Below are 14,700 nucleotides of genomic sequence, written 5' to 3'. Positions count from 1 at the left end.
CCCCGGGGGCGCGGCACCCCGGAGCCCGGCCCCGGCTGGCTCGGGCGGGGCGGCGAGAGGGGCCGGGGCGGCCGAGAGCGCCGCGGCCGGACGCGGAGCGAGCGAGCCGGAGAAAGACGGGCCGTTTCGCTGCTGTGACCTTGTCGTTCCGCGCGCGCGCGCGCGCGCGTGTCTGTGCGCGCGCATTTTTCGGTCCTGCAGCTGCACAGGGGACTTTTCCTATAATTACAGGGAAGCGACAAATGGCTGCTAACTTTTTGAAGTAGCCAAGCTGGACATGGACTCTCTGCCCGCCCCTCGCAGGGTTTCCCCCCTTTCGTGTTGGCGGCTGCATTTTTTCCAAAGGAGGCAAAGTTTTAATGCTGCAGGTAAATTATGTGGCTTCTAAAATTTTAATCTCCCCCCCCCCCCCCCCATATCTTTTTCCTTTTGTGCAAGGATGCAGCGGTGCGGAGGGGAGCGAGGCTTCCTGAGCTTAGGACAGGCTCGCAACTTGGGCTGTACGGTCCTCAGTTCTTTGGGGTCTTGTCAGGGCCGGGGCGGCCCCGGCATCCCCTCCCTCCCGGGGATCTGCGCCTGGAGGAGGGAGGAGGGGGGACGGCGCGGGGGCTCGCGCTGACCGGGGAGTTTTGAGCAGGCGAGGTGGGAGGAGGCGGCGCGCACAAAGACCCGGGCAGCCCCTGCCGCCGCCGCCGCCGCGCCGCGAAGGAACAAAGGGGACGGATTTCTAAAAACGTCCAGGGCTCGTTCAGCAAACGGACGAATCCGAGGCGCTCTCCCCAGGAACGATGCCCGATCCCTCGGCGGGGACCCATCGCAGTGCTGCATTAGTAATGCACCGCGCTGGAAGTTGGCCGCTGGCCCAAGTGGGGCAGGGAAATGGAACGGAATCGGGCCGCTTTGTCGCCAGAACCGGGGTTTCGTTGCAGGCCGAGCGCATCGGTGGTGCGGCTGCCTTTTCAAAGCACTTCCCCCCCCCCCCCCCGCGCTGCTCTCGCGGCTCAGTTTCCTGATCCTGCCCCAAGTTTTTGCAGAGGCGGCCACACCCTTCCGTGGCTCAGGCCCGCACAGCAGGAGCCCGGAGAAGCCCCCGAAGCCCCCCGTTCCCGTGGAGCATTCCGGTGCGGAGCTGCCCTGCCTTCTGCGGGGCGAGGCGGCTGCTTTGTTTGGCTGGCAGGGAGACCCCTGCTCCTTCGCTTGTGGAGGAGTCCTCCCCGGGCGGTCCCCGAGCGCCTCGCCGGCATCCGTGCCGCACGGCGCAGAGCCATTTGGACAGTGCCTCTTTCGCCAGGCCGGGAGCAGGTTGTGTTGTTTCCCAGGATGGCATTTTCAGATCTGACACGGAGACGAGGGCCGGGTGGGGAGCAGAGGAGCGGGCTTGAGCATGCAGAAGCCCACTGCCCAGGGTGGTCTGTCTCGGAAAGGGTGTTTGTGGCTGGAGACAACATGGGACCCTGGCGGAGGACTGGGCACCTTCCAGAGGCTGGCTCGTGGTCTCGGCCCGCCACTCACTGCCGGCTGAAGGCCCGTGAGCGTTCTGGTACACGATGGCGGGGTGTCCGCCCGTATGGGCTTGGGGCGCAAAGGTGCAGGCTCTCCTGCATCTGTGGGACCCCAGGTGGTAGTTCTGCTCCCTGTTTCTGTTCCCCTAAGAACCTGCGGTGTGCTGGCCCGTGCCGTCTTGCTGAGCCTGAGCGGGACTCAAACCCAGACCTTCCAGGGCAGGATCCAGAGAAGCCCTCGCATGCGCCCTGCCTCCCACTCCAGGCAGTGCTGGCAGGCAGTGCAGAGCGGAGGCAGTTGCGAGGAGGGGCTGCAGCCGCCCTGCTCAGTCTCTTTCGCCTCCCCTGGGACTGCATCCCCAAATGCACTGCCTTGGTGACCCTCAGGGCCTGCATGGGCTCCATTTCCTCCCCTGGGCAAAGTCTGGCGGTATAGGCAGCCTGGCTCATTAAGCGACTGGCTGCCTCCTGGGACAGGTGAGAGCTTTCCCGGGTTCAGGCCAGGGCCGCCTCCTGCGAGGAACCTCCCAGCTCTGCCGGGGCGTGCCAGGAACCAGCCTCGCTGGGCCGGAGCCCTCTCCCGAGCTTGGCAGCCTGTGTCGGTCAGACCTGCCCTGCCTGGACACCGGCTGGCCGGAGGCGTCACCCTTGCGACAATGCCAAGGAAACCTGCCTGTGGCAGCTCATCTGGGCACAGATCGAGAGGGGTGGACCAGCCTGCTTGGAAAATGCCCGCCAGGCCAGGTCTCCTCCCTGCCCTGTTTCAGATGAGTGCCGGGTGGCTTGAGGTGAGAAATCGCATGGCGGAGTTGAAAATGTGAATCAAGACCCTTCGGGCTGAAATGGTTTTGGCTCAGCACAGGCTTTTTGTCCAGGGCTGCTTCATACAAGAGAGGGAAGGTCGTGGGCAGTGGGACACAGTCTAGCTGGGGCTCCTAATTGCAGACAGCTGAGTAGACAGCTCTTCCAGGCAACTCTCGCTGAGGTTTCGCTGGAAGCAGCCCTGCGTGTCTCTGCTCAGGAATTGTTCTGGGGATGCCTTTGCGTTTCCCTGCCGTGCCTTCCATCACGCCTTGACCCGGGAAAACGCATCTCTCTCCGTCATGCCATACCACGTGTGAGTGCTGGGCACAAAGGGCCAGCAACTGGGGCCTTTGATACTGCTGGGGAAAAGTGGTACAGCCCTTCCCCACGCAGCATCTGTGTCATTGCAGGGCTTTTTGGAAAACAGTCCATTAAAAAACCTCTCTTTAGTGGCTGTGTCTACAATCAATACTGGTGAGAAACAGCAAGCCCTCAAACGCGTAAGAAGTGGCCCTTCTGTTCCAGTTTAGGTTCAGCAGGGACCAAAATGGTGTTGGTTGTGTAACAGGTTTCCAGCTGATAGGGTCTGCATTCCAGGTAGTGCTCAAATGCAAAGCAGGGCGGAGAAAGTAAAGGGGTGTAACTGGGTGTGAACAAGCTGCACTTGCCCCAGGCGAGGAGCTGAGTCTGGATGGTTCCTTCAGAAATGAAGGCAGGCAAGGAAGTCACATGATAGAAACCTTTTTCGTACAATTTCCCATACAGAAATCTAACAAGTTAATGAAAGAGGGTGCAGAATCAGGCCTGTGCGTGTCCTGCTAGTTTTCTGTGTTGGGGGAAATGAATATCTCTCCAATTAATTTTCCAAAAAAGTTACGAAACATAGATGAAATAAAAATCAGTAGGATAGTCAGCATTAACTATGTCATACGTTTTTAATTTCTGCTGTTTCATTCCAGTGGATTATACCTTTTAGTCTGGAAAGCTGCAGAGACAGATGCTTAGCTTGGCCAGGTGTGCCTCCCAGAAGCCCCCCTTAGTGTTTGTGTTGCTGGGGCCAGTGTGCCCCCCCGCCGAGCCGGGTCCCCCAGTAGCGGAGGCTTTGCTTTAAACTGTATCCAGAATGGTGCAGGGAGGGGTCTCTTCCAGGAGGGGTTTAGCACAGTCTTTCAAAGAATGGCCCAGGTTTTATTTTAGTTCAGGAAAAGAGAAAGGGTTAGTTCTATTTTTAACACAGATTTCCTTTGGCGGCTCCTCGCTGTCCATGCATTGGTCCTGCATGAACTGCTTCAAGAACTTTCTGCTGCTTGGCTTCCTTCTTTTAGAGAAGCTTTCTGAGGGCGTTGCAGCTGCTGCCAGGGCTGTTTTTCACCCTCCTTCCTCCCGCAAGACCATCCCGGGTTTCCCTGCAATAATCAGGCACAGGAAGATCTTGGAATGGGGTGGACCAGTGTGGCTGCAGGGCTGGCTTGGGACTTGTGAGCTTACGGAGCGGCCGGAGGGCCAGGCCGCCGCCCTCACCCTTTCTGCCTGGCTTTGTCTTGCCCCAGCTGTGCCACGGGGCAGGAACGGCAGCTGCTCAGCATGTGGCAGGAAAGGCCGGGCCTGGCGGAGGGCCAAGAAGGAGTTGGTGGCTTCTGAAAGGGTGCCTCGCGCTGCCTGTGGCTACCTGGGGGAGAAGCCACAGCGGGGTGGGGGGGCTGAAGGGTTCAGGGGCACCTTTCTTCTTGTGCGCCAGAAACCCTTTGCAGATCCAGCTCAAGGCACCCGGGGAAGATTCCCTCGCGGCCCTGATCTCCCCGCCCCGGCTCCAAAGGCGCACAGTGGAAGCCTTTCCCAAAACCAGCCGCTCGGCCTTTCCTGCTGCTGGACAGGTCTGCAGATGTTGTCTGGCTGCGATAGCTGAGCCTGAGGATGCGGCTCCCCCCACGGGGCCTTTGCACGGGTCCCTGCGTTGCTGTTGTGTGCCCGCGCAGTCCCGGCCATCAGCTCCCTTATAAACTTGTGTGCCAGACTGGGGGCTAAACGTGAAAAGGAGCGAGTGGAAGGGATAAATCCTCTCTTGTGAGGCCTCCCCAAAAGCGCATTCCTTTGAACTGGAGACCTGAACCCTTTTCTTCTCTGGCTGCCTGCGCACCGAGGAGCCCTCCTTTTGCTGCTCTTCGCGGACTGCTTCGATTCATTAATAGGGTCTGCTGGGGGAGCTTGTCGGATGTCCGAGCCGGTGCTGTCAGTTAGCTTTCTGAACGAGTAAGAGAAACTCTCGGGGTGAACCTAGAACTTTGCTGATAAAACCTTTGTTTCTTAGAATCCCAAAGGCTTTTCCAGCCCTTGATGGTTTCCCTGCCCTTTGTGAAGGCACAGTGGTTGGTTTGTTGCTGCCGCTGGTGGTGGGGACAGTTTTCTTTGCCTTCGGGGAAAAGAGACGCTGCCCTTTGAAGCCCGGGCAGCTGTGGAGAACCGTGAAGAGTCCGTCCCACTGAGAAGCAAGCCCTTTCTGAGTAGGATTGTTCTCAGACCGCTTGCATGACTGGCGGGTGGGTTTTGTTCAGAGGGAAGGCCATGTGCCCCCTCCCCGGCGGGCACCAGGGCGATGACCCTGCTTTCTGGCTGGGTTTCAGGCCATGCAGAAGGCTCTGGACTTGCCCAGGAGTTTCGACTTGGTGGCTGGTCCACCACTCTTGCTCAGGGCTGGAACCCCCCTGGAAGCCATTCCAGGTCTTTGCTTGCCTACTTCTGGGGAAGCCCCCCCCCCGTTCCTTGGGGGGGTCTCCCTCTGGGTCCCGCTTGGGGCAGCGGCAAAGGACAGCCACTGCAGAGGTGCGTGAGTCTCGGTGCGTGCAGGGTCAGCCGCTGGCCAGAGAAGGCGGGGTGGGCTGCTCGGATCGCCCTCGGCCGGCCTCCCTCCATTCCCTGGGGCAGAGGCTGGTCCGTGGCAGCAGCCCCATCGGATCCTCCTGCAGAGGGGTCTCCACGTTTTGCGAAAAGGAAGGCTGTGAGACAGACAAGCAACATTTGTACTGTGCTGGGCGTGTGGAGGATACGGTTAAGGCCCAGGCAGCCCTGCATTCCGCTTTCTTGGAATCCTAGAGCTGGGAGACGCTGGAGGAGCTTTTTAGAGGTGCCCCGAATGTGATGAAACCGCTCCCCCCTCCCCGGCTGGCCTCTTTCTGCAGGCCTTTCATTGAATGCTCCTTTCTCTTACTGCCATTCATGTCAGAAAATAGTTTTATTTTTTCAGGTCCTGATGGTTAAGTTGAATTTTTTATTGTTTTTACTGTTTGGCTGCAGCTTTGGGGGACTCGGGTATTATAAAAACGGCATATAAACTGAAATATTAGCCTGGTCAGAGAGGACACATGAAGGCTGGCACCCACAGCAAGGGTGAGAGGGCAGGTTTGTGTGCGCATGAGAAACTCCTTGGCGTATCCGCAGAATGGGAGTGACCCCCCCCCGCCCAAAGCTGCCTTGCATTGCCAGTGGGCGATGGGGGTGCACCTGGACACGTCGGAGGCTGCCCAGAAGGCTCTCCCTGGGGCCCTGCGCCCCTTGCATGGGCCGGGAGTGGTTTCTGCGCTGCTGCGGACAGCTTGCTCTTCTAGACCCACGGCGGGCAGGGGCCTGGAAGACAGATCTGGGGGATGAGGCGGAGCCTAGCGATTGCTCCCCCATCGCTTGTGGGATGTTCCTGCGCCCACCTCCCTTCCTCTGCTCCTCCTCCTCCCCCCCGCTTTGTTGGGGTACTCTGGGTCGGTGTCCCAGGAAGCCCTCATCTGGGAGTGCTTGCGGAAGAGGGCGCAGGAGGCTGCCCCGGTGCCTGCCCTCCTGCAGCCAGGAGCCTGCCAAGGCGGCTCGCACGGTGCAGGGCCCGGCCGAGCCCCGACCGGCTGATCCCTCCTGGGAGGAGCGGCGCCCCTCCTCGCCTTCCCCCGGGCTGCGAGGCAGCAGCGCTCCTCTGCACAGCTCCCCTTCGGCTGGTGCCCGCGCCTCTGCCTCCCCAGTGGGCTCCGGCCAAGACCAGCCGGGGCGCGAGCGGGGGCCGTGGGCCGGGTGCAGCCCCTCTGTGACCCGGGGCAGCCAGTCCCAGGCGCAGCAGCTGCGGCCTCCTCGGCGCACGGGGCGGTCTGTGCCCCACGAGCCCTTGCTGGCTCCTCTGCTGAAGCTGCTCCAAAAGCGGCCGGTTTCTGATGAGGCCGATGTCGCTTCCACATCCTTGACAGAAGCGAGGGATGAATAAGAGACGAGAATGTTGAAGGGAAGCGCATGGGCCCCCGCAGCCCAGCGGTGCGTCGGTCGCGCCTTGCATCTCCCCACAGAGGCGGCCGGCCCTTGCTTTCCAGAGCGTAGGCCACAGTTATGCGTAAGAAACTGGACCGTTTCACTTTAAAAAGCTGCAGGCCAGCACTTGGTGGAAGGGGTCACGCTGGGGTTTGGCTTCCATCCTTCCTGGAACATCCTCTGCTCCTGAGCATTTCAGTAGCACCAAGGATGCCCTGGTCGTTACTGTAGCGCATATTATCGATAACAATAATGGTGTCATTGTTGTAAAGTGAGACTGTATAAGGAAAGAAATGTATTGTAAACATGCGGTTTGGGAAGAGCAAGAAACCTGCCCGGAATGCCCGCCCTGCCTGGACCCCACATTTGGTGCTGCCTGTTCACAGCCTCGTCTTCCATTCATCCCCGGGGGACAAGCCTGAGCGGAAAGTGCCCAAGCCCCTTGCGTCTCCCCCCCCCCCCCCCCCCGGTCGGCCTCTGGGGCACGTGCATCAGATTTTCCAGAGTGGAGTTACACAGACAGGAAGAACAAAAAGGACAGAGCTGTGGAAGAGAAAAGCACGGAGAATGTCCCTTTAAGGCCGATACGTGGGATGTGGGGAGAATGCGAGGGAAGCGAGGGGGAGGGAAGCGAGGGCCCCCTAAGCTGCTTTGGATAACCCTCGCAAGATCCAGATTAGGGCTGCAGGCAGCGGGGCTTTGGTGGCCCAGCTGAGACGCTGGCCATCTGCGAGTGACGGGGCGGTGGCTAAGCGCCCCTAGAGCCGCAGCGCCTTCCAGGGGGTGGCTTGACGGCCGTGCGCGCCTAAGCGTGTGCCACGCACATCGCTGCTTCTGAGAGGCGCGTTGCCTCGGCTGTGTTTGCTCAGAGGGACCAAGGTGGAACTGACATGCCCCCCCTCTCTCCCCACAGACCCGTTTGGAGTGCAGCTTGGTTGATGGACCCAGAACAGGCCAGATGGAAGACGGGCCATTTCACCATGCGGAAGAAAGACGGCTGAGCGAGGGGCACGTGCCCGGCCTGGCCAATGGGGAAGGGGGGCGTCCTGCCGGCGGGGGCACCGCGCTGATGGAGGCCAGCCCGTGGCTCGGCGGCCCCTGCGCCGAGCAAAAGGCCGGCTGGGAGCGTGTGCCGGCCGCCCCCGGCCACGGGGCCCCTTCCAGCAACGCTGACCTGGAGGACGCACAGAACTTGGTGGCCTTCTCGGCAGCCGCGGAGGCTGCCGTGTCTTCCCAGGGGACGGTGCCCCCGGTGCCCCCCTCCCTGCTGGGCACGCAGCTGTACGAGCGCTTCAACGCCGAGATGGCACGCGGCAGCCCGGGCGAGGACCTGCCCGCCCCCCCGTCCTCCGAGGAGCTGAGTGCGCTGCGGGCGGCCCTGGCCCTGGCCAAGCACGGCGTGAAGCCGCCCAACTGCAACTGCGACGGCCCCGAGTGCCCGGACTACCTGGAGTGGCTGGAGAAGAAGATCAGGTCGGCCAGTGCGGGCGGCCCGGGCGGCGCCCCCCAGCCGCCCCGCCAGGCTCCCCGACCCTCTCCCGACAATGGTGCTACCCCCCTGCGGGCGCCTGCAGGGGACGAGAGGCGACCCCCCTGCCCCCTGGAGGCGCTGCCCCTCTCCCAGAGCGCGCTGAGCATCGCGAAGGAGAAGAACATCAGCCTGCAGACGGCCATCGCCATCGAGGCCCTCACACAGCTCTCGTCGGTGCTTCCAGAGCCGGCCCCGGAGGCTCCCCCCACCCCCCAGAGTCCCCCACATGCTGCCGCATTTGCCTCCAAGGAGCTGCCGGGCCGGTCCCCCCCATTCCTCCCACACCCCCCGGGGGCAGTGCTCACCATGCCCAGCCCAGAGCTGTACCAGAGCCCAGCCTCGAAGCTGCGTGTCTCCCCCGTGCCCCCGTCCCCATCCCCCTGGCCGCAGGGGGCCAAGCTTCCGCAGGAGAGGACCCCCCCTTGCCTCGCCCACAGTAATGGCCACCCGGAGCCTCCAGACCTGTTCCCCAATGCCGTGCCCTCCCCGCAAAAGGCCAGCTTCCGTGAGCAGTGGGGAGAGGAAGGCAAACCGAGGAGCAGCCTGTGGGGGCTGCACGCCGGGAGCCCCCCACCCACCGTGGCCGGAGACCCCATGGCTGAGCTGGAGCAACTGCTGGGCATCCCATCCGTCTTCAAGCGGCCAGGGGCAACGCCGGGCAAGGGCCGGGCTGCCAAGCCAAAGCTGGAGCAGCCCACCCCGAGAGATGGGGGCGTGGCAGCCCCCCCCCAGCCCGCAGCTCTCCCGGCTCCTGCAGGAGCCGAGCTTCCACCGGAAGACGCAGCAGGCCCTGCAGCAGCACCTGCACCACAAGCGCAGCCTCTTCCCGGACCACAGCGTGCCTCGGGGGGGCCCCCAGGAGCCGCCGCCACCTGCCTGGTGGGCTCCCGCCCCCCCGCCCCCCAGAGTGCCCGAACGGCCCGCCAAAGAGCGGAAGAGGCGGCTGCAGCCCGACAGAGCCGGCCCGGCCAAGCCGCTGCGCAAGCCAGTGCAGATCAAGCGGGCGAAGCAGAAGGACTCGCAGCCCCTCTTCCCGCCCGCGCGGCAGATCATCCTGGAAGGGCTCCGCGTGGCCACCCCCCTCGAGCGCCCCGGCAGGGATGCCTGCCCCGAGCAGCTCCTCTCGAGCGCCCCCCCGGCCGTGGCGGTGGCCAGCCCCGCGGAGCAGTCCCCACTGCAGCAGCTACTTGAACACAGAGTCCTGCCTCCCAGCACTCAGGAAATGCGCCCCCCCAGCCCAGGGGAGGGCCACTGCCCGGAGAACCCCGCCGGCCCCCCGGCCCCCCTCAGCAGCCCCGTGCCCGGCTCCGCCCCGCGCTCGGCCGCCATCCCGTGCAGCAGCGGGCCCGAGGATGCGGCAGACCACCCCCTCTTCGCCCACAACCGCGTCACGGTGGACGACAAGCTGGAGGAGCTGATCAAGCAGTTCGAAGCGGAGTTTGGGGAGAACTTCAGCTTCCAGGGCCCCGACCTCCCGGGTCCGCTGCCCCTGCCAGACGGGCCCCCGCCTGCCCCGCTGCCCTCCCCCCCGCCGCAGCCCCTGCCTTCTCTGAGCCAGCCTCCCCCGTCTCCAGGCAGCTTGGACGCGGCTCTCCGGCCGCCGGCAAGCAAGGATTGCACATGGCCTCCCGCAGGCCCCCCCGATGCGGGTTTCCAGGTGGGGGCCGGGCAGCCTTCCGACAACCCCTTTGCGGCTCGGTCCCCAAAACAGATAAAAATCGAATCCTCTGGTGCTATTACCGTGGTGTCCACCACGTGCTTTTACTCGGATGAAAACCAAAACACAGACCCTGCTTCCGTGGAAGGGACCCCCACCAAGGACCAGGGGCCGCTCATGCCTACTCTCAGTGGATTTTTGGAATCGCCCTTGAAGTATCTGGACACCCCAACCAAAAGTTTACTGGACACGCCTGCCAAACGGGCCCAGGCAGAGTTCCCGACGTGCGACTGTGTGGGTGAGTCATCGGCCCTGCTCTGCTCTTGCGCAAGGGCAACGGGAGGGTGTCGGAAGGGGCGCTGGCGGAGTGGCGTGTGGCGGGGCCGTAGCGCACGTGCGCGTGTGTGCAGAGCACTGTGCCTTTCTGGGGTACGCGGGGGCGCATCTGCCGCTCTTGCTGCACCCCCCCCCCCCCGTGTTCGCTCACAGGAGATCAGCAGCGCCTCTTCGGGAGGGGAAGCGGCCCCCTGCGTTTCCTGTGCCGAGTCCCTTTAGTGTCCGCACAGCTCATGAGAAAACAGGAGCAGCCTCGTGCTGGAGGGCCCCGTTTCCAAGAGCCGCTGAGCGGACAGGCGAGGCCCAAAGGCTGCGGCACCCCCTCTTGTGTCCACACCCAGCAAGCAGTCCTCGGGGGGGGGGGGCTCCTTCCGCTGAACGCAGAGACCCCGTTTAGCTGGGCCGACCACCAGCCAGCAGGAGATGCTTCTTCCACCAGCAGATCCAGGCCTTTTCGAACGCCGTTTCAGCCCCTGCGGCCTTTTGCAGCAGGAGTTCGCTGCGCCATTCAAACGTTGAGCGAAGAGCAGCTTCTCTTGCTTCCTCTCCACAAGCTGCCCCTTTCCCTGCCTGGCCTCAGTGCGGTGGGACACACGCCCCGGCTTGGAGGACATTGTGGCGTTCTGGCCGAGCACGTGGTGTGTGGCGGGTGGGCAGCTGGAGGGATGGTTGGTCGGACAGTTCCGTTGAGAGCTCACTGCAAAGCCAGTTTGCCCACTCCTCTCCTCCCGCTCTTCTCTCCATGGCAGCCCTGTGAGGTGGGCTTGGCTGCAAGTTGGACTGGTGCAAAGATACCCGTGGGCTCTGTGGCCCAGCAGGAACCGGAACCAGGTCCCAGCCCCTCCCTGAGCACTGGTGGGAGTGATGAGAGCCCACCTCTTGCATGGGGGAAGTGGGCCATGCAGCTGCAGCTGCGGGCGGGGGCAGGTTTGGCTGAGTGCAGCCCGGCACCTGAGACGCGTCCCTCCTCGGCGAAGGAGCCTGCTGGGGAGGAGGAGCTCCAGAAGCCTCTCCGGCCTTCTTGGAGCTTTGCTCCTGGGTGTGCGCCCGCTTGGACTGCGGTCCTTGTGCCCGGACGGCTGGGCCTGCCAGTTGCTGGAACTGGAGCCCAGTCCGTCGTGCGTGGCAGGCCCTCCTTTGCTGGCTGTCCGGGGACAAAGGACAGGCTTCCACATCCATACAGTAGGCCTGGTGTTGTGTGTGTGTGGGGGGGCGGGGGGGTCACTGCAGTCTGCCCTGAGAAGAGCCCGCTGGGCAGGATGCCTCAGAGTGCCCGGCTCCAGCCCCAGACAGTGTGCCGTGCCTCGCCAGCTGTGAAGAGTGTCCCGGTGCTCTTCCGCGGCACAACAGAGAGGCAGAGAGAGGCCCTGCCTTCAGGCGGGGCTGGTGAGCAGGGGAAGCACGTGCCTGTGCTCGTCTTCAGGCCCCCAAAACTTGTGCCGTCAGGCGCTCCAGTGTAGTCAGATGGGCTCCGCGTCCATCGATCTTCTCTGGGCAGCTGCGGTCCAGCCGAGATTTTGGTTTCTCCTTTTCTTGGCACTGTGCCACAAAGATGTGCCCAGAATGAAAATTGGGGCTGGTGAGAAGGAAACTGGGGGGAAGCACAAGCAGAATCCCACCTGTCCAGGCAGAAAATCCTCCCGAGTCCTGAGTGCCAGCCATTCCTGCTTTTCGGGACGCCGCGCCCCCCGTGCCAAAACTTGTGGCCACAGCTTGTGGGACGCAGCAAGGGGCCGCGTCCTCTGGTTTCTCTGCAGTTGCTGCTGCAGCAGCCGCCACAGGTGTGGGGGCCGTTGACCAGCTGGGTGGTCACCGTTGCAGCTGGAGCGGTTGCAGCGAACCTCTGAGTCCTGTGCTGGCAGATTTGGAAAGTGGCCAGAGCCCTGACTGGTCCCTGACCCTCAGCTCCACTTTCTTTGCCTTATTTTCGCTGTTTTGTCCAAGTGCCCGCAAACCTTGGCTAAGGCTGGGCTGTGGACCAGGTGGCAAACTCTTGCCGGTGTCATGAGGTCAGAAGCAAAGGTGTTCCCAGCCAGGTTTGTGGCAGGCCAGGCAGGCAGGGAGGGAGCTCCTAGCGCCGTGAGAGAGGCAGGTCAGGTCGGCCCCAGCGGATAGCAGCTGCCTCTCAGGCGCTCGGCTTGCAGAGTGCTTGTGGAGGGCCCCTCAGAAGGGCTTGGCCTGGCAAACAAAGCCTCCCCTGCACTGCTGGGCCGGAATCCTAAGCGAAAGCTTCGGCCACGGTTGTCTGCCCCGGAAGGCCGGGGAGCAGTCCCACTGCGACCCAGAGGGCGTTCAGGGGCCTGGAGTCAGTGTCTGGAGGAGCATGACTCACGGGACATGGGCAGTCCACGGTCTGGTGCTCTTGCTGAGCAGCTCTCCGTCACGCTGCACAGAACGATTGTCTTGGGTTGCTGCTGTACGGAACTTTTCCCGCGCTGAATCTGCAAGCAGGAATCAAGTGACCTGCTTGCAAGCTCATCCTGGAATATATATTAGGGAAACCCAAAGTAAGGGTTCCATTTTGGGGGGCTGCTGCCAAAGCCGCTTCTGCGATTGCCGGGCAGCTGGAAGAACAAGTGGTGAAAGGTATGACAGGTAAAAGCACCCGCCTTCTGCCGCCCTCGGCCAGCAGGAACCGAATTGCTGCTCCTGCAAGGGTGGTCCAGAAGCCGGTCCGGAGTGCAGCGGCTTGCAGCGTGTCGCATCCGGAGAGGGAGGCGTGGTGCAGGCCGCTCACTTGTGGTGGGCATGGCTGGCCGTGCGCTCTCAGGCGCCTGCCCCGCGCCGGCTGCAGACGGGGGCGTTTCTAGGTCAGCCTCTGCCCAGACTGGCCGCCTGGCCATGCTGGCAGCTCCGCGGGCACTGCTGGCAGCTCCGCGTGGACCTGGTGCCCGTGGAGGGGCTTCACTGTGCCAGCGCCTCTCCGTGGAATTCCCGGCAGCTGGCCACACGGCTTTGGTTTTGGCACCAGTAAGGCATTTCTAGTTAAAGCTGTTTTTCCTGAAGGCCCAGTTGCAGATTTGTTGGGATAGCTTGGTTTTAAATATTGCGCTGCTTTTGCTTGTTGACTGTTCTCCCTTGACCAGTGTAAAAGTGTTTTGATACAGAGCAGTTTATACATTTTGTAAATAAAGAGGTACCTGGGCCTTCTCTCCTTCAATAGTCCCGGGAACGGAGCCCAGTGGTTTCCCCGAGGTGCTGCTTGCGGGATTCCAGCCCAGGGTGCTTTGCCGTGCAACTCAAAGCACTTTGCTAGAATTGGGCACCCGCGTGTGTGGAAGCGGTGGGCTGCCGCCGGTGGGGAAGCATGAGAGCCCGTGTGGCGGAGGGCGAAGGGCGCGGCTCAGGTTCTGCTCCCCATTCGGCCATGGGGCCAACAGGGGTGCTTTGGGCCAGTCGCAGCCTTCCTCACAGGGTTGTTGTGAGGAGAAGGCTGAGAGCAGGAGGGGGAAGGGAATGCTGTGAGCTGCTTTGAGTTCATCATAAGAGAAAAGGTGGGATATGTCCCACCTATCCCAAATACACACTGCTGCCGTTCCGGGGTGCGTGCGTGTGGGTCTGAGGTGCCTCCTGTCCCCTTTGCAGGGCTCCATCGCAGGGCTCCCTTTCCCAAGTGCGCACAAAACTGAGCGCTTGTTTCATTCATCGGTCCGAGTCCTTTCTTTACTGCCCCAGTCCAAAGTTACACTGCTGGCTGCTCACCAGCGTAAAGCACGTGTGCCCGTGCCAAGCGATCCAAACGTTCGCTTTAAACAGTGCAACTAATAGGCACGCGCCTCATCAGCAGCCCGCTTCCAGGTTCTGCTAGGATGGGATATGGGAAGCGGGGGGGAGCCTGGCGGGGGGCGCATGGATGCCAGTTAGTTGGCCGGAAAGGGGGCTGCGGCCCCGAGCGAGGGCAGGGATGTGTGTGGGGTGATAACACGCCATCGCCCGGAGATCTGGCAGCAGAGGCAGGAAGTGGCCTGTTGCTGCAGCCACCCTCTCTCGTGACCGAGCAAAGCCTTCCTGTTTTTTTCAACCTTTATTGTTCAGGCTTCTTTTTTAAGCCCTGGAGCTTCTTTTAGGTGCTGCTTTCTTCGTTGATAAAAAGGCTGAGCAATGTGTGGATTTGCAGAACGGTCTTGGCGTTGTCGGCACAGCCGTTGGGTGGTAGAGAAAAGCCACGCAGGAGGAGTAGCACGAGAGCAGGGCCCCCTTCTGGGAGGGCGCACCTCCAGCGACACCCCATCAACTGGCCCTACATTTCTAGCCTTGGTCTCTTCCAGGAGACCTCCCGGCAGTCACGCACCCCGCCCCCCCCCGCCCATTGCAGCTTCTGCCTTCGCAGCCCGCTCGCTTCCGCCCTCTCTAGTCCTCCCCGGATTTAAGCCCATGTCCCCTTGGCAAAATGATAAGCACGGGCAGCCCCATTTTGGCGTCTCCAACAGGCTGTGCAGGCCTCCAGGCGCCCGCATCCCGTGCCGCCAGCGTCGCTGCAGATCCTGGTTCCCATCCGCCCCTGCAGAGACGCGCTTCTTCTGCCTGATTCGCTAGCAAGCAGCCCTGGCGGGCACTGGTACTCCTGAAGTCTCCTCGGGGATGGCGAGGGG

The 14,700-nt window shown here is 62.5% G+C and overlaps 1 protein-coding gene across 1 annotated transcript in view; it reads left to right on the top strand.

Annotated features, from left to right (window-relative positions):
• Positions 1–14,700, top strand: part of TET3 (tet methylcytosine dioxygenase 3) — a 60,339-nt gene that overhangs the window by 27,036 nt on the left and 18,603 nt on the right. The window contains 2 exon segments of the mRNA XM_044417461.1: positions 7,498–8,834; positions 8,836–10,070. Of these exon segments, the coding sequence (XP_044273396.1) occupies positions 7,498–8,834; positions 8,836–10,070 (2,572 nt within the window).

Source organism: Varanus komodoensis, unplaced genomic scaffold (genome assembly GCF_004798865.1).
Source record: "Varanus komodoensis strain SLA01 unplaced genomic scaffold, ASM479886v1 scaffold88, whole genome shotgun sequence".
Lineage (NCBI taxonomy): Eukaryota > Metazoa > Chordata > Lepidosauria > Squamata > Varanidae > Varanus > Varanus komodoensis.
This window is presented reverse-complemented; position numbering and strand designations above follow the sequence as displayed.